This window comes from Mustela nivalis (assembly GCF_964662115.1).
Source record: "Mustela nivalis genome assembly, chromosome: 3".
Taxonomy (NCBI): domain Eukaryota; kingdom Metazoa; phylum Chordata; class Mammalia; order Carnivora; family Mustelidae; genus Mustela; species Mustela nivalis.
In genome coordinates, this window is record NC_139022.1 from 4,672,308 (window position 1) to 4,691,653 (window position 19,346).

Sequence of the window (19,346 nt, forward strand, 5' to 3'; positions counted from 1 at the left end):
AGAGAGGGAGATGAACTGTGAGAAACTGTGGACTCTGAGAAACAAACTGAGGGTTTTGGAGGGGAGGGGCGTGTGGGGATGGCTGAGCCTGGTGGTGGGTATTGTGGAGAGCACATATTGCATGGAGCACTGGGTGTGGTGCATGAACAATGAATCTTGGAAGACTGCACCAAAAACTAATGACTATACAGTGACTAACATAAATATATATATATATATATATATATATATATATATATATATATAATAAAAGTTTCTAGGACTATTTGAAGTGTTGAAATCTTCTTGTGTCACTTTTTACACAGTTTTCCAAGTATTTGGTTGATTTGCCAAATATTTTCACGTTTATTACCATAAAATAATTTGTCATATTCTCTTGAAAATAACATTTTTAAAAAATACACAGTCAGTGTTTTGGTATCTGCACACACCCACATATGACAGAAAGAATATCAAATGGTTTGACCATTCTCTTACACCATACACAAAGATAAACTCAAAATGGATAAAAGACCTCAATGTGAGACAGGAATCCATCAGAATCCTAGAGGAGAACATAAGCAGTAACCTCTTCGATATCAGCTACAGCAACTTCTTTCAAGATACGTCTCCAAAAACAAAGTAAACAAAAGTGAAAATAAACTTTTGGGACTTCATCAAAATCAAAAGCTTATGCCCAGCAAAGGAAACAGTCAAAAAAAAAAAAAAAAAAAAAAAAACAAAGAGGCAACCCACGGAATGGGAGAAAATATTTGCAAATGATAGTACAGACAAAAGGTTGATATCCAGGATCTATAATGAACTCCTCAAACTCAACACACACAAAACAGGCAATCATATCAAAAAATGGGCAGAAGATATGAACAGACACTTCTCCAATGAAGACATACAAATGGCTATCAGACACATGAAAAAATGTTCATCATCACTAGCCATCAGGGAGATTAAAATTAAAACCACATTGAGATATCACCTTACACCAGTTAGAATGGCCAAAATTAACAAGACAGGAAACAACATGTGTTGGAGGGGATGTGGAGAAAGGGGAACCCTCTTCCACTGGTGGGAATGCAAGTTGGTACAGCCTCTTTGGAGAACAGTGTGGAGATTCCTCAAGAAATTAAAAAGAGAACTTCCATATGACCCTGCAATTACACTCCTGGGTATTTAACCCAAAGATACAGATGTCATGAAAAGAAGGGCCATCTGTACCCCAATGTTTATAGCAGCAATGGCCACGGTCATCAAACTATGGAAAGAACCAAGATGCCCTTCAACAGATGAATGGATAAGGGAAATGTGGTCCATATACACTATGGAGTATTATGCCTCCATCAGAAGGATGAATACCCAACTTTTGTAGCAACATGGATGGGACTGGAAGAGATTATGCTGAGTGAAATAAGTCAAGCAGAGAGAGTCAATTATCATATGGTTTCACTTATTTGTGGAGCATAACAAATATCATGGAGGACAAGGGGTGTTAGAGAGGAGAAGGGAGTTGGGGTAAATTGGAAGGGGAGGTGAATCATGAGAGACTATGGACTCTGAAAAACAATCTGAGGGGTTTGAAGTGGCGGGGGGTGTGGGAGGTTGGGGTACCAGGTGGTGGGTATTATAGAGGGCACGGATTGCATGGAGCACTGGGTGTGGCAAAAAAATAATGAATACTGTTATGCTGAAAATAAATAAATTAATTTTTTAAAAAAGGAATAGCAAATGGTCGGGTGTTGGCCCCTAGAAGCCAGTGTGGGGCTGCAGGCCATCTTGATTGGCCATTAAGACTCAGCACAACAAGAAAATAGATCTCAGCCTTCACTATGAACCAGCCAGAATGGGACAGACACACAAGTCTCCAGACAATGGTGTGAAATACTGCCTTATCATACAGAGGCTGCTACAGAGGACCTCATCTTTAACAAAGCAAGTGGGTGCAGAATAATCTATTCATTCCTCTCCATTTTTAAACCTGCGACAGACTCCAGGGGGAATTCTGAACCAAATTTTCTTAGAGGGGAGAAGCAAGATTTGCTTCAGAAAGAGAATCCTGACCTCACATGCGCCTACCAGGTATCTCCCAGCCCTCTGCTCTTGCCATACTTTGTGCACAGATTGCAACAGACCAGAGCTCTGGATTCTGCTACACACAAGGGCACAGGGAACCTTCATTCCCATGTGCAAGGAGGAAAATGTGTTCTAGTACACCGAAAACCCATAGTCCATAGTTCTGTCTTGACATAAATCCAAGTAGGATCAGCTGGCAGAAACTCTCCCATCTCCTGATTTAGTGAAACGCAAGCATCTCTCCCTCGTGTGGCCCAGCATGTAGCTAGGTGAGGGCGTCTTGGAGTGGCCAGGATCTTCAGCAGTGGCAAATTCACATATAATGGGTGGGTGAGAAATGCCTAGTCTCAGACTCCAAGTGCAAGGTACAGCAGAGTCCCAGGCACCAAAGAACACCCTGGAGGTTCTCAGCAAACAACTTACGATTGCCATTACTATGTGGGAACACCACTTGGATTTCTGGGAGCATACTCTCCCTTCTGCCCGCACCCCTCCAGTACAGCACCACCTTGGCCCAGCCATGAGTAAGGGAATTGAGAGTATGGGCTGTGACATGAGATCCAGTGGGACGAGCACCAGGGTTGGCTGGGGCAGTTAGCCAATCCCATCACCTCTACACAAGGCTATGATAGTCCCAGAAGAACTGACCTGCAACATCCAGGTGGAAGGACACCTTCTGGCCCCCAGCCTCACAGATGTACTCCCCAGCATCTGCTTTCCCCGCCTGTTGCACCACCAGCTGCCTCTTGCAACCCTTAGCCTCCATGCATATTTTGGAGCTCGCATTCAGCTTCTTTCCGTCCTTGTACCATGTCACCTCCGTCTTGTCCCAGGCCACCTCACAGCTCAGTGTGGCACTGGCCCCCGCCTTGGTCTGCACCTCACTGCGTGCTGGCTGCTCCTTGGCAAACGCCACAGAGGGCTCTGGGGACAGACAGATATATATGTTAAGAGACACAGAGCTGGTACCACTTAGGTCACAGGGAGGAAAGCTTCAGAGTTCAGTTAATTTCCTACTTGGAGCAAATGCCATCATGTGTCCAGCAGGCTGTTGGAGAGTGTCTGCAAACATATGCCTCCTGACCTGGGGCTGGAGTGTACATTTAGATGTATCCATCCCAGGTGACAGCCAGCCCTTGTGGGGAGGTGGGCCTATTCACTCCTATACCCCCAGCACACGGTATGCCCACCACACACCACATCCTATCGGTGTAGCTTATGGTGTAAGATACACTGGCTTTAAAAGATATTTCCAAAGTGAGTTCAGAAATGGTTGTGCCAATTTACACTTCTATCAGCAGTGTGTGAGAGTTCTAATTCCTCACATCCTTGCCAACACCTGAGATTGCCTCTTTTCTAAAACTGCATGACTCCCAGTAAACTCAAGTGCATACACACAGAATCTCAGAGAGTCCATGCTGTGAAAGCAACCAGCCATGCACACAATCACTGGCACAACCCAAATGAACACTGGCCCACAGCATGCAGGCACCAGGCACCATGGTAGTGGCTAGAAACATGACAGTCTGTACCCAATCTACTGAGGGAGACAGACAAGCACATCAGTCATGACGGCAGTGATGCCATGCTTGGGTGTAGTTAAACAATGCCACACATATGAGAGAAGGGATGGATGGGTCCCTTAAGCTCTGGGGCCAGGGCAGACCTCTCCGAGGAATGATGAATGACACAAGACAGATAGCTTTGATTCAAGCATAGGGCAGACATTCTAATAGAGGGGAGCCCAGGGCCAGGCTCTTCTGTAGGGATGCTGTGGAGTCATTGAGGATGGTCTAAGGGAGCCACTCAAGGATGTGGGGTCTCACTGGCCCTTGTTTGTCCCCTAGGGACACTGCTGTGTCTGGGCAGGACATGATAATGACAATGCAGGCACAGCACAGCTCCCCAAAAAACAGGGAGACCACCAGTACGTGCACAGACCACCAGTACGTGCAGTTAGAGGAGGATCCAGGTCTCCTGGGAAGAGGGACCATGTAGAATTGAGATGCCACTCAGCCATGTTCCCCTCAAGGGTCTCATGAGTTCTGAAGCTGCTGGACACAGGAGACTATGAAGCCCCACAGAAAACCTCTGAGCTCCAGAGCAGACAGCACACTCTGGCACCTTGCATTCCAGGGAAGATTAGCACTGAGCATCTGCTGGGAAAGGGGCCTCACCCACACCTAAGCATCTGCAGGAATTTAGGGAAGACCATGCCCAGAATTGGGGCCCACCAGAGACAGAAGGCCCTGATCAAAACTGCAAGGGGGCCCCGAGCCAGCATGGTCCTGGAATGAGCTGAAGTTTGGCTGCCTTCTCTCCACTATCATAGGAAGGAACAACCCTCTTTCTGGAATAAGATAGCATGATCTATACCCAACAAGTTTTCTCAAGCAATGTCTGACAGTCAGTGGAAATGTTGCTTGTGTGTCAAGGAAAGGAGTAAATAGAAAACCAAAAAAAGGACAATATCAGGTGATGGGTTATTATGCTTTTTCAGACTGGGATATATCCATTATTAATACTGTTTTAAAATGAAACTTTAAAAATAGATCAAACAGGGGCACCTGGGTGGCTCAGTGGGTTGAAGCCTCTGCCTTCAGCTCAGGTCATGATCCCAGGGTCCTGGGATCAAGCCCCGCATTGGGCTCTCTGCTCAGCAGGGAGCCTGCTTCCCCCTCTCTCTCTGCCTGCCTCTCTGTCTACTTGTAATCTCTCTCTGTAAAATAAATAAATAAAATCTTTCTTAAAAATACATCAAACATAAGAAATTTACTACAGAGTCTGGAATCTATAAGAAATCAATGAGATGGAAATTATAGCACTTGAAAATAGTCAACACAGTATATAAGTGAGTCAGACATACTCTAAGTAGAACAGAATATTAGGGAATTTTAAGGCAGGTGAAAAAAAAACACAGAATAAAGGAGAGAGAGAAAAATAATTAAGAGGCAGAAAGAAAGATGCATATGAGACATGTGGGGAAACGCAAAATGGTTAAATAAAATGTAACAGAACTTGGGACAGACGAGAGAGATGGGACAGAACAGATATAGGCCAAGGGTAGCCTATGGTTGAGGAGAACATAAACCCACACACCCAAGATGACCTGTAGCTCCAACCAGGATGAATAAAAAGGAAACCACACCTAGATTCATCAAAGTAAAACCGCTGAAAACTAAAACCAAACATAGTATCTTAAAAGCAACAGGAGGAAGGAAGGAAGGAAGGAAGGAAGGAAGGAAGGAAGGAAGGAAGGAAGGGAGGGAGGGAGGGAGGGAGGGAGGGAGGGAGGGAGGGAGGGGAAGAAAAGAAAAAGGAAAAGAAAAAAAAGTCTTTGAAGCAACATAACAGAACTGACAGTTGATGTTTTAGAAGAAAATATGGGACTCAGAAGACAATGGAATGATATCTTCAAAATGTTAAAATACATGCCATTGACTCTTAACAACATAGGGGTTGGGGTGATGAAGTATCATGCAATCAAAAACCTGTGTATAATTTGACTCCCCCAGAATGTAACTACTGATAGCTTACTGTTGACTAGAAGCCTTGCTGATGATACAAACTTGACCAATACACAATTTGCTATATGTGTTATGTATTACAGACAGAATTCTTCAGTGAAGTCGGTTACAGGCAAGAGAATGTTACTAAGAAAATTGTAAGAAAGAGAAAGCACATTTACCATACTGTAGTGTATTTATTTTAAAAATCCACATACAAGTGGACCTGTGGAGTTCAAACTGATGTTGTTCAAAAGTCAATTGTATTTACAAATTACAAAATTGTATTTACAAATTACAAAAAAAGCTCTATTAAAATGTAATGTGATTCCCAGAGAAAATACCCTCAGAATTAAAAAATAAAATACATATGTTTCAATATAAGAAAAAAAAATAGAGCCTGAGAAGACCAGCTAAAATAACTACTGATGACAGAGTTCTTCAGGCAGAACAGGTAAACAAATAATCTCAGAATATGGGGTCCAAACCCTGGCTCTGTGGTTTTCTGGCTGTGTGAATTTTGGCAACTTATAGATTTTTCTTAGCCTCATATTAAAATGCAAATAATTGGGGTGCCTGGGTGGCTCAGTGGGTTAAGTATCTGCCTTTGGCTCAGGTCATGATCCTGGAGTCTTATGATCGAGCCCTGCATCAGGATCTCTGCTCAGCAGGGATACTGCCAATCTCTCTCTCTCTCTCTCTCTGCCTGCCTCTCTGCCTACTTGTGGTCTCTCTCTGTTAAATTAATAAATAAAATCTTAAAAAAATAAAATAAAATAAAATGGGAATAATCAGAACTCCTCCTCTGAGGTTGTTGCAATGTTTGCCCAAGTGAAAAGACAAGAAACACTGATAAAATACACTCATTGTCATGTAATTCATACCTGCTGGCTGCTGCTTGGGAAGCTTTGTGACCAAACAGGACAGGAGACATCATATGCATGCACCCCCACTCTGGATAACTACTGTGCTCTAAGGAGCATAAGAAAGACCTCAAGGAACCCACCTGTGACGTCCAGGCAGAAGGACACCTTCTGGCCCCTGGCCTCGCAGCTGTACTCCCCAGCATCTGCCTTCCCCACCTGCTGCACCACCAGCCGCCTGCTGCAGCCCTTGGCCTCCACGTGCACGTTGGAGCTCGCACTCAGCTTCTTCCCGTCCTTGTACCACGTCACCTCTGTCTGGGCCTGGGCCACCTCACAGCTCAGGGTGGCACTGGCCCCTGCCTTGGCCTGCACTTCACTGCGTGCTGGTTGCTCCTTGGCAAACACCACGGAGGGCTCTGGGGACACAGAGGGACGCACATGATTGAAGATATCATGTCTGTTAGGAAGGCAGCACTGGGTTAAGAAGTACTGAACCAGGAAGCAGAGGGAATGGAAACTTCTCCTGTGTCAGCTCTATGTCAGTTGTGTCATCTGGAGAAGCCCTATAGCCTTCTCAGCAATAAGTAACACAATTTATGTACCCATTCTGTAACTACTGTGTGAGGGCTTGTTCAGGTGGGGACCATACATTCTACCACTGGTCCTCATGAACTGTCCCAGCTCTATGTTGCGTGAAGGAGTGAAGAGCCTAAATTCTCCCTTTCCTCAATGTGGACTGTTCCAGAGGGTCCCTAACTCTACCACATCTCCTATGGGCTGTTCCAAGTGGGAACCATATATGACCACTGCTCCATGTGGCTGTTCCAGGTGAGTACTAAACATTTATCATTGTTCAGCCCAGTTTCTCCAGGTGGGGACCAAACATTCTATCACTGCTCCACGTTGGCTGTCCCAGGTGGGGACCACACATTCTATTACTACTCTATGTGGGCTGTCCCAGGTGGGGGCCATACATTCTACTGCTGCTCCATGTTGGCTGTCCCAGGTGGGTATCATCCCTGGAACACCAGTCATGGTTCACAGGAATTAGCAAACCTTTCCATGTACACTTTCCTATCCAATTTCTATTGGCTCAGCCACATGTATGAGAATCGGAGGCCAAAGGAGGGACGTGTGAAAAGTTAAGTTTAATGGAAAGAGCTCCAGAGTCTTTCTGGACTCTATGCTTATCCCACCACCACCCTCAATCAAGACTAGAGTTTAACCAAAAGAACTGACCTGTGACATCCAGGTGGAAGGACACCTTCTGGCCCCCTGCCTCGCAGCTGTACTCCCCGGCATCCACCTTCCCTGCCTGCTGCACCACCAGCCGCCTGCTGCAGCCCTTGGCCTCCACGTGCATGTTGGAGCTTGCACTCAGCTTCTTCCCATCCTTGTACCACATCACCTCTGTCTTGTCCTGGGCCACCTCACAGCTCAGGGTGGCACTGGACCCTGCTTTGGCCTGCACTTCCCTGAATGCTGGCTGGTCCTTGGCAAACACTAATGCAGGTTCTGGAGACAGAGAGGGACAATCAAATATCTAGAGCTGAATGAAGGCCCACCCTCTGGATCTCAAAACCAGGATGGCTTGGCCACAAGCCTGCCCTGCTCCTGGCTCCCTCTACACAGAAAACCCCACACTCAGAAAACACATAAAGCAAGAACAGGTTAGTTTTCATAATCTGAAGACTCCAGGTCAAATAATTTCCAGGTAGGTATGTGTTATGATTCAGTATTTGGCATTTAACATCTGTGATCCCATAATTATCCTAACAAAGGGAGGCATACCTGCACATCAAACCACAGATATTTTCAGGGAGAATTTATTGTTCACTGTCACCAGTGGGTGATGTCCAAGTGGGTGATGTCCAAGTCACAAGAACACAGACACAATGACTCCTGATTCAGTCTGTCATTTCTAGTAATCCAGCCACCATCCATATAATGAAACCCCTGGCTTGGGGATTGGACAAGGTTTTTATTAGCTTACTTCTCTGGATCATATTACATTCTTCCTTTTGACATATAACCATCAACAATTTTTTTCCAGCAGGGTTTTGTTAATGGTAAGTTCTCTCCATTTACCTCCTGAAAACATCTTTATTTCACTCAAACTTTTGAATGATAGTTTAGCTGGATACAGAATTCTGGTTGACAGTCATATTCACCCAGTACATTGGAGATGATGCCTTCTTTGTGCTCTTCATTGCTGTGGACAAATCTGTGGAAGGATTACTGTCTTCCCATTCATCTTTACTCTTCTGTGGTTCACTGTGATGTGTCTAGCTGTGGATTTATTTTTCCTACATTTCCCATGATCACTTAGGAGTCCTGAAGCTTAGGATTCACATCTTCAACCCCTGCTAAAATTTCTCTGTGTGATTTCCATCATATTTTTTTCTTCTCATTCTCTCCAGCCTCTCTAAAAATCCTTTGGACACACCTGTGGCCTACAGTTTCTCTTCTCTACCTCTGCCCTTCTCTTATTTTTTTAAATCTCTGTGCTTCCCTCTGAATAACTTCCTCAAATCTATCTTTCAGTTCAGTGATTTTGTCTTCAGCTATGTCTAATTTGCTATTTACCACTCCACTAAATTGTTCATTATAAATGTGTTTCCATTCATGAAGCTTCATTTGTTTCTTCTTTGAACCTGCCTGTTCTTCTGCTTCCTACTTAACTTTTTTCTTACTTTATCAAATCTCTCATATTACTTATTTTAAGTATGCTGTTACATCATCTGAGGTCCCTGGGTGGTCTAGCCCTCATCTTTTCTGTGACTTCCAACTCCCTTCGATATAGGATTATTCCTCCAGTGTTTGGATGTATTTTATTGTGAATATGACATGGTTTCCTCAGCCAGTAGTATTATTAAGTGTGACTTTGGCAGTGGGGTAATCCTCCTGATGGTCACTGTTGCCAGGCATCCCAGGAGTGCCACTGGCCTGGAGCCCCACTGGTAAACCTTCTATACTAGAAGTTAACCACTTCTCAGTCTGGGTTTCTTAGCATTATAATTTGAAATCTCATTCCCAAGTGAAAAATAGGCTTCCATTTCTTAGGGGAGCTTTTCCCATCTAAGCCAAAGCAGAAATACAAGTGCCCTGTGACCTCCCTGAGACACAGGAGATTGATTTTCTGGTCCATCTTTTCCTTAATGATGTGGTTCTAGAAGGTTTCCATCACTGTATGCTGATCTCTGCTTAACTTCCTATTTGTTCTCATGCATATTGGCAAGCTGGTGGTGTTAAGTCTGACCCAGGTCCCTGGGACCCAAAGGCCCCCACAGTAGCAACAGTGCACCAAGTCATCATCCACTGCTTTCATTTCTCAGTGCCTCCTCTTTTCTAGCACCTGGAAATGTCCCTCTTTCTCCTTTCCAGTCCAGATATTAACTTAACCTGACTTTGTTACATTCGGCCTCACAGTTTCAGAGGTCCACAGTGGGAGAGTTTTCACACTAGAGAAGTCCAGATGGGGTGCTTTGTTTTATAGTTATTTTTTTTTTAATTTTCAGCATAACAGTATTCATTGTTTTTGCACCACACCCAGTGCTCCATGCAATCTGTGCCCTCTATAATACCCACCACCTGGTTCCCCCAACCTCCCCACCCCCACCACTTCAAACCCCTCAGATTGTTTTTCAGAGTCCATAGTCTCTCATGGTTCACCTCCACTTCCAATTTCCCCCAACTCCCTTCTCCTCTCTAACTCCCCTTGTCCTCCATGCTATTTGTTATGCTCTACAAATAAGTGAAACCATATGATAATTGACTCTCTCTGCTTGACTTACTGCACTCAGCATAATCTCTTCGAGTCCCATCCATGTTGATACAAAAGTTGGGTATTCATCCTTTCTGATGGAGGCATAATACTCCATAGTGTATATGGACCACATCTTCCTTATCCATTCGTCTGTTGAAGGGCATCTTGGTTCTTTCCACAGTTTGGTGACCATGGCCATTGCTGCTCTAAACATTGGGGTACAGATGGCCCTTCTTTTCATGACATCTGTATCTTTGGGTTAAATACCCAGGAGTGTAATTGCAGGGTCATATGGACTTTTTTCCACTGTATATTTTTTCCTGTTTTGTCAAAGATTATTTGACCATAGAGTTGAGGGTCCATATCTGGGCTCTCTACTCTGTTCCACTTGTCTATGTGTCTGTTTTTATGCCAGTATCATGCTGTCTTGGTGATCCCAGCTTTGTAGTAAAGCTTGAAATCAGGTAACATGATTCCCCCAGTTTTATTTTTGTTTTTCAACATTTCCTTAGCGATTCGGGGTCTCTTTTGATTCCATACAAATTTTGGGGTTATTTGCTCCAGCTCTTTGAAAAATACTGGTGGAATTTTGATCGGAATGGCATTAAAAGTATAGATTGCTCTAGGCAGTATAGACTTTTTAACAATGTTTATTCTTCCAATCCAAGAGCATGGAATGGTCTTCCATCTTTTTGTGTCTTCTTCAATTTCTCTCATGAGTGTTCTGTAGTTCCTCGAGTACAGATCCTTTACCTCTTTGTTTAGGTTTATTCAGATGGGGTGCTTTTAATGCTAACTTTCCAATCTCATCTACTAGGGACTTTTTGCTTCAGGAACTCCTCTCTAACCTTCTAATAGTCAATGGAAATCTTGGCTTTTGGCCATCAGAGCATAGGTATTTTCAGGGAGAATTCATATATATACATATTCTAAATAAGATAGAATAAATAAAATCTAAATAAAACAAAATCTAAATAAAATCTAAACCATATGGTTTAGATTTTATTTTTTGCCTTCATCTTTTAAATTTAAATTTAATTAACATATAACATTATTAATTTCTGAGGTAGAGGTCAGTTATTCATTAGTCTTATATAATACCCAGTGTTCATTATGTCATGTGCCCTCCTTAATGTCCATTATCTAGTTACCCTACTTTCCCACCCACCTCCCCTTCAGCAACCCTCAGTGTGCTTCCTATGATTAAAAGTCTCCCTCTTATGGTTTGTCTCCCTTTCTGATTTAATCTTCTTTTATATTTTCCTCTATTCCCCTATGATCCTCTGTTTTGTTCCTTAAATTCCTCATATAAGTAAGATCATATGATAGCTTCTTTCCCTGATTGACTTATTTTGCTTAGCATAATACCCTCTAGTTCCATCCATGTCATTGCAAATGGCAAGATTTCATTTTCTGATGCCTACATAATATTCCATATATACCACATCTTCTTTATCCATTCATCTATTGATGGACATCTAGGCTCTTTCCATAGTTTGGATAGTGTGAACATTGCTGCTGTAAACATTCGGGTGCACATGCCCCTTCGTATCACTACATTTGTATCTTTGGGGTAAATACGCAGTAGTGCCATTTCTGGGTTTGTAGGGTAGCTCTATTTTCAACTTTTTGAGGAACCTCCATGCTGTTTTCCAGAGTGGCTGTACCAGCTTGCATTTCAAAGATAATTCTTTATGAGATATCACCAAGAATGGGCAGTATCCTTGAGTTACAAGATTTTTAATTGGATTTTTAATATTTTTAAAAGGCACAAACCCAATGTATAGATGGTTCTATTTTTATGTCTTAAATGTATTTTTCATGGAGAAAAAAGATAAAACACCCATCTGGCTGGCTTTCCCCTGGAGCAGGTGGCTGGATGGAAGACAGTGGTCTTCAACAATCGGTGCAGTGGCTGGCCAGGACTGCAGTCAGCCTCCATGTCACTGGATTCTCCCCCCACCCCTCTGGGTCTCTCCTTATATGGTCCCAGCTCTCCCAGGATCCCAGGGGTAGGTCCCATTATCATCCACTCCTTCCACGGCACTTCTTTTCCCAGCCCCTCCCACCACCAATATGCCAACAAACACTGAGTCTCCCTTCCCAGACCAGCATCAACTGAGTACCATGCCCAGACAGCCAACCACCTCCTGGACATCCCAGGCTAGCTCATCACCTACTCCTCCCAGCAAATCTGCTCCTGTCCTCCTGCCATGTCTCAGATGGTGGCCCCTTAGTCTATGTGTTCACCCAAGCTTGTAAGACTCACCAATATCACTGTTTCTCAGCCCACACCCACATAAGTACCACTTCATACACTCATACACCCTCTCCATCCCTTCAGCCACCACCTCTGCTTGACCCAGACACCCCCAGAAGCAAAATCTCTGCAGGAAAATGTCTCCAGGGGCCAGAGGGGTTCAGTGGAATCCACATGCTTCCTGTGCATGTGATGCCCATCTGAGCTCCTGCCACATCTGCCCTCCCAGCCAACAACAGCCTTATTTCTGGAATCATTTTTACATCCACTGAGGCTACTACCAGAATTCTGAGAACGGATGAGTCCTCACAAATGCTACCATGTGAAGGCAGAGAGCATCTAACCACACAGCTGACCATCACTCTCAGCCATGGCCAGTGGGTACACACCTTTCAGACTGTAGAGTGAGGCACCTGTCACTCATTTTGTGGCCCCAGACTCAGCTGCATCCTCAAGTTAGGGTCACACCAGGTCTCTGTTATTTCTGAGGCTCACTCCATAGGAATCCTCCCAGACTAACTGTGAAGGAAATTGTGTCTTCGATAAGCATGGCACAAAATCATTCCTGATCACACTGTGTGTGTATGCATCTATGTGTGTACGTCTATGTGTATATATGTGGGGATTATTATGTATGTTTGTGTGTGCACGTGTATGTGCATGTTAATGCATGTGTTGTTGAGAGTATATGTTTTTAAGTGTGCATGCACATATGTTTGTGTGTACGTGTGTCTGTGAGTGTGTATGTGTTTTGAAATGTGTGCAAGGGTGTGTATATGTCTATGAATGTGTATAGGTCTGGGTGTGAGCATATATGTTTAAGTGTGAATCCATGTAAAAGTGTGTGTGCATGCATGTACACCTGTCTGTGTGTGTTTGAGATGATCTGCCACTGGCTGTGCCAGGAAGAAGCCTGTGGAGCCCTTCATGGTCACTCTGATCCCACAACTGAGCCAACACCATGAGGACCCCAGCTATACAGTAGTTTGCCTTCAAAATTGACCTGAGTGAGTTACAAATATCACCACAAGGATGTTTAGGATTTGTCCCACACTAGAAACACCAAACTTTGGGTCCATCTACATAAGTACAAAAAATTAAAACCCATATTTTTACAAAAACACCTGTGGTTGGTCCACCCTGTCTTAGTCACCAAATGCAGCCACAGGGCCATGGAGTTCATCTGAAGGTTCTCAAAGTAAGCAGCAGCAGGCGGACTGGGGAGGACAAAAACCAGAATTCAAAGTCCACCAAACCAAAAGTGAGTCCACCTTCTCCCACTTGCCTGCACAAAGGGCAGCCCAATATCCAGAATTAGGTCCCTCCCCCTCCCCTAGAGCATAGGGAAGAAAACCCCAAATGCTCAGAGTAACTGAAGACACCCCATGTTTTCTCCATGCTCTTACACCCTCGCCCATCAAGATCAGAAACATTCAGAACACTGAGGATAGAGAACATTGTTCTTCAACTGAAGGAGGACCCACTGATTTTTCTTTTTCTATCTTCCTGCTGGTGCGGGGGGACCATGGTAAGCAGGTCCCAAAGCAGCATGCCTACCTTTCCAACCAAAAAGCTAAAGACAATGACAGAAAACACAGAACATGAGGTTGTCAAGGAACACCAGGGCTCACCCCTGAGCCACTTGTGAGTGGATCTGACCCCAATCAACAGGCCAAAGACCTCGAGCTCTGAACTGGGGTACAGGCCACTGGGTAAAGCCACAATAAATACTAGGTGGGCACATTCAGGACAGATTGAAATGGTACTGCAAAGACTCTGGAAACAAAACAATCTCTGGAAGGCTGGCAGGAACCCATCACTGGAACTCAGCAAAGTTTATTTCCAGCTTTAAAAAAATCAATGTTCCTCATTAGATATAAGGGAGACCCACAGTTTCAAAACATAGTATTCATTACATCCAGGATGCTATCCAAAACAGTCCCATGAAACTCTCAGGAAACTCTCAGTTCACATGTCTGCAAGAAAAATACTCACAGACACCAATGTCAAAATGACACAGCAGCTGGAAATATCTGACAAAGAATTTAAGCAGCTATTATAAAAATGATTCAAAAAGCTAATGTTCTTGGAAGGGATGGAAAGACAGAAACTCTCAACAAAGAAAGGAAAGATATAAAGAACTGATACCCTTTTATAAGTAGAAAAATATAATAACTGGAATAATTCACTCAATAGCTCAGTGGCAAAATCCAATTTTAGTATATGTGCTGCCAAAGCGAGCACTCAGTGGCAAAATCCAGACAACAGAAGAGTGACTGGACTTGAAGATAAATTAATAAATAATTTAATAAATTAATAAATAAATTAATAGAAATTAACCAATCTAAGCAAGAGCAAGAAAGGGACCTGTTAGACAGAGACTCAGGAACCTACGGGATTAAACTACAAGGACAAAATTCATGTCACTAGTCCTAGAAAGACAGAGGAGTGTAGTTTAAAAATATTTTCAAGAAATGATGCTTGAGGGATGCCTGGGTGGCTCAGTCGGTTAAATGTCTGCCTTCTCTGCTCAGGTCATGATCTCAGGGTCCTGGAATCAAGTCTTGCATTGGGCTCCTGGCTCAGCAGGGAGCCCGCTTCTCCCTCTGTCTGTCCCTCCCCCTGCTTGTTCTCTCTCTATCTGACAAACAACTAAATAAAACAAAAAAATAAAATAAATAAAATAAAATAAAAAGTTTCTACAAAAAAAAAAGAAAGAAAAAGAAAGGATGGTTGAAACTTTTTCAAATTTGGTGAAAGACATCAACCAGATTATAAGAGCCCAGCAAATCTTGGACACAAAGAAATCCATGACCAAATACACCATTTCAGAGCCATTGAAAATAAACAACAAACACTCTTGAAAACAGCCAAAGAATACAAACACATGACTTGTGGGGGGACAATTTGAATTACTGTGATTTTTCTCATTGAAAATTAGTCACTACAAGAAAGGATCAATGGTCCAGAATTCTGTATCCAGCAAAATTATCCTTCAGAAATGAAGATGAAATAAAGACCTTCTGCATGAAGGGAAGCTAGGAAAGTTCACTGCCAGCAGATCTGCTCCACAAGAATTTCTATGGGAAATTACATTTAAGGAAGATTCAGAGCATCAGGAATGAAGGAAGACCAACATAAATGGTAGATGTTTCGATGACAATGAATTGTCTGCCCAAACCCCACCCCCCATGATCTGTGTGTTGAAGTCCTAACTCCCAATTTTGGATATAGAGCATTTAGGGAGTTAATTATGGTTAAAAGAGGTCCTAAGGGTGGGACCCTAATCCAATAGGAATTTATAAGAGAGAGACACTAGAGAATTCTCTTGATCTCCAATGGGCCCACAGAGGAAATGATGTGTGAGGATACAGCCATCTGCAAGCCAGACAGGAAGGTCTCACCAGCACATGCCAAAGCTGGTACCTTGATCTTGGGCTTCTAGCCTCCAGCACTGTGAGAAAATAAATTTCTCTTGTATGGCAGCCTGAGCTAATATTTTGCATAAACAAAACAGACTATTCTCCTGCACAATTCTTCAGACTATATTTGGCAATTGAAAGCAAGAATTATTGCGTTGTTTGGTGAGGCTGTCAACGTTAGACATAATACATAAAACAACTAATAACATAATGGCATAATGGTGGGAGGGTAAAAGGACCTATATATTGATAAAAGTTCTACATCCCAACTGAAGTAGTAAAATAATGATTCTAAGTAAGCCATGAGAATTGATTATGTTTAACACAATCCCTATGGTGGGCACACAAAACTAGACACAGAACCACAATGGATAAATTAAAATGGAGTACTAAAAACTTCCTAAGTAACCCAAAAAAGGCAGAAAAGATGAAAAAGGAGAAAGAAAAAATGAGAAAAAAGTAGAAATAATAAAATAGTAAACCTAAATCCAAATGTACCAATTATTGCATTAAATGAAAATAGTGTAAACACACTGATTCTGACAGGGATTTTTAAAAATCTTTTTTAAAATTCTCATTGAAATTTTTAAAAATTTCAATTTTTTATTTTAAAAAATTACTCAACTTTGCGTAATCTACAAGAAACTCACTTCATATATGTATAGGTAAAAATAAAAGAAGAAAAAAATACAGGTAATGCAAACACTGATCAAAACAAAGCTGGAATATTTATATTAGTATTTTATTAAAATTACATTAATATTATTAAAATAAGTAAATTTAATTTAATCTTAAAATAATTAATAAAATAAATAATATTATTTTAAATATTAAAATAAAGTAAATCTTTGAGCCAAGAAAATTACCAGAAATATTATAAAGACAAATGAGTTAATTTATAAAGAACATGTAATAATCCCAAATGAGTAAGCCCTTAACAGCAGAGTCAAAATATGCAAAGCAAAAACTGACAGAACTGCAAGTAAAAACAGAAAGTCCACATTTATAGCTAAAGACTTCATTCTTCACACAACAACTGGTAGAACTAGTAGACAGAAGATCATCAGGGGTATAGAAGAACCAACCCATTAACCAGCATAACCTAACTGACATTTGCAATGCATTCCACCCAACAACAGCAGAATATACCTTCTCTTCAAGTATACATGGAACATTTACCATGTTGTAATGGTAACTTAACTACAGACCATACTGAAGTTAAGAAAAGAAATTTCTTAATTATTAAATTGAAGTAATACAAAGTATGTTCTCTGACCAGAATGGAAGTGGACTAGAAGTCAATAACAGAGAGATAAGAGTAAAAAAAAGAATACTTGGAAATTAAACAGCACACTTCTGAAAACTACAGAAATCAAAGAAGTCTCAAGGGAAGTCAGTAAATATTTTAAACTGAACAACAATTAAAATAAAAACATATCAAAATTTGCAGGATAAAGTTAAAGCAATAGTTAGGGGGAAATTTACACTACTAAATATTTGTATTAAAAAGAATAACTTTTTGGGGCACCTGGGTGGCTCAGTGGGTTAAAGCCTCTGCCTTCAGCTCAGGTCATGATCCCAGGGTCCTGGGATCGAGCCCCACATCAGGCTCTCTGCTCAGCAGGGAGCCTGCTTCCTCCTCTCTCTGCCTGCCTCTCTGCCTACTTGTGATCTCTGTCTGTCAAATAAATAAATAAAATCTTTAAAAAAAAAAAAAGAAAAGAAAAGAATAACTTTTTAAAAAATAAATAAATAAAATAAAAATTTAAAAATGAATAAATTGGCAGCATTGGAGGATAAAAAGAAAAGAAAAACTTTCAATAAGTAATCCTTTTTTTTCACCTCAAGAAATTAGGAGCAAAATAAACCCAGAGCAATCAGATGGAAAATTAATAAAGAACAGAAATCAATTAAATTGAAAAAATAGAGAAAATCAATGAAAACTATATACGGTTCATTGAAAAGATCAATAAAATTGATAAATCTCTAGTAAGACTAATAAAAAAGAGAGAAAATCTAAGCTAACAATATCAAGAATGGAAAGGAACATCACCACAGACCCTGCTGACATTAAAAGTATAATAAAGGAACACTACAAACAATTCTATGCACATAAATTAGACAAATCTGAAGAGATAGAACAATTCCTCAAAAATTACAAACTACTAAAATTTGCCCAAGAAAAAATAGGTAACTTGCATAATTTCACCTCTATAAATAAAATGTTTTCAAAATTTAAACCTTCTAAAGGAAGAAATATTTAGCCCAGGATGACTTCACTGGTTTAATCAGGGAAATAACTTTAAGAGAAGAAATTAAAGAAGGAAGAGAAATCACATCAATTTGACACAATCTCGCATAGAAAACAGATGAGAAGGGAACCCTTTCCATTACCCTGAGGACAAAGTCACACAAATACATATATGAATACTACTAACCACACTTCCTCAAGAATATAAATATAAACATACTCAATCAAACAGTAACCCATTGAATCAGAAATGTGTAAAAAGAATAACACACTGGGTGTTATACACAAACAATGAATCATGGAACACTACATAAAAAACTAATGATATACTGTATAGTGACTAACATAACATTAAAAAAACACACACAATGAGATACCCTCTTACAACAGTTAAAATGGCAAATATTAAAGAGTCAGAAAACAACAGGGTTGCCTCGGTGGCTCAGTGGATTGGGTCTCTGCCTTTGGCTCAGTTCATGGTCTCTGTGTTGGGCTCTCTGCTTGGCAGGGAGCCTGCTTCCCCCTCTCTCTCTATGCCTGCCTCTCTGCCTACTTGTGATCTCTGTCTGTCAAATAAATAAATAAAATATTTAAAAAAGAAAAAAGAATACAAAAAATGTTGGTGAGGATGTGAAGTGGGGGAATGGTTTCCCATTGTTGGTGGGAATGCAAGCTGGTACAGCCACTCTGGAAAACAGTATGAAGGTTCCTCAAGATGTTAAAAATAGAGTTACCCTATGACCCAGGAATTACACTACTGGGTATTTACCACAAAGATACAGATGTAGTGAAAAGAAGGAGCACCTACACCCCAAGTTCATAGCAGCAATGTCCACAACAGCCAAACTGTGGAAGGAGTCGAGATGCCCTTCAATAGATGAGTGGATAAAGAAGATATGGACCACATATACAATGGAATATTATCAACCATCAGAAAGGATGAATACCCAGGTTTTGCATCAACATGGATGGGACTGTAGGAAATTATGCTGAGCGAAATAAGTCAAGCAGAGAAAGTTAATTATCATATGGTTTCTCTCATGTGTGGAACACAAGGAATAGTGAGGAGGACCATACAGGAAGTGAGGGAAACTTGAATGAAAAGAATTAGAGAAGAAGATGAACCATAGGGGTCTATGGACTCCATAAAACAAACTGAGGGTTACAGAAGGGAGTGGGGTTGGGGGATGGATTAGCCCAGTGATGGGTAT

The 19,346-nt window shown here is 41.6% G+C and overlaps 1 protein-coding gene across 24 annotated transcripts in view; it reads right to left on the reverse strand.

Annotated features, from left to right (window-relative positions):
* The window catches only part of OBSCN (obscurin, cytoskeletal calmodulin and titin-interacting RhoGEF), a 142,710-nt gene that overhangs the window by 108,901 nt on the left and 14,463 nt on the right, over window positions 1-19,346 (reverse strand). For 21 of the 24 annotated variants that reach the window (XM_082723998.1, XM_082724001.1, XM_082723990.1 and 18 more), the window contains exons 10-12: window positions 7,676-7,951; window positions 6,577-6,852; window positions 2,713-2,988 (exon numbers count right to left, since the gene is read on the reverse strand). In XM_082723998.1, the coding sequence (XP_082580124.1) occupies window positions 2,713-2,988; window positions 6,577-6,852; window positions 7,676-7,951 (828 nt within the window). The remainder of the gene's footprint in view (window positions 1-2,712; window positions 2,989-6,576; window positions 6,853-7,675; window positions 7,952-19,346) is intronic. The other 3 variants (XM_082723981.1, XM_082723986.1, XM_082723992.1) reach the window with 3 other exon arrangements.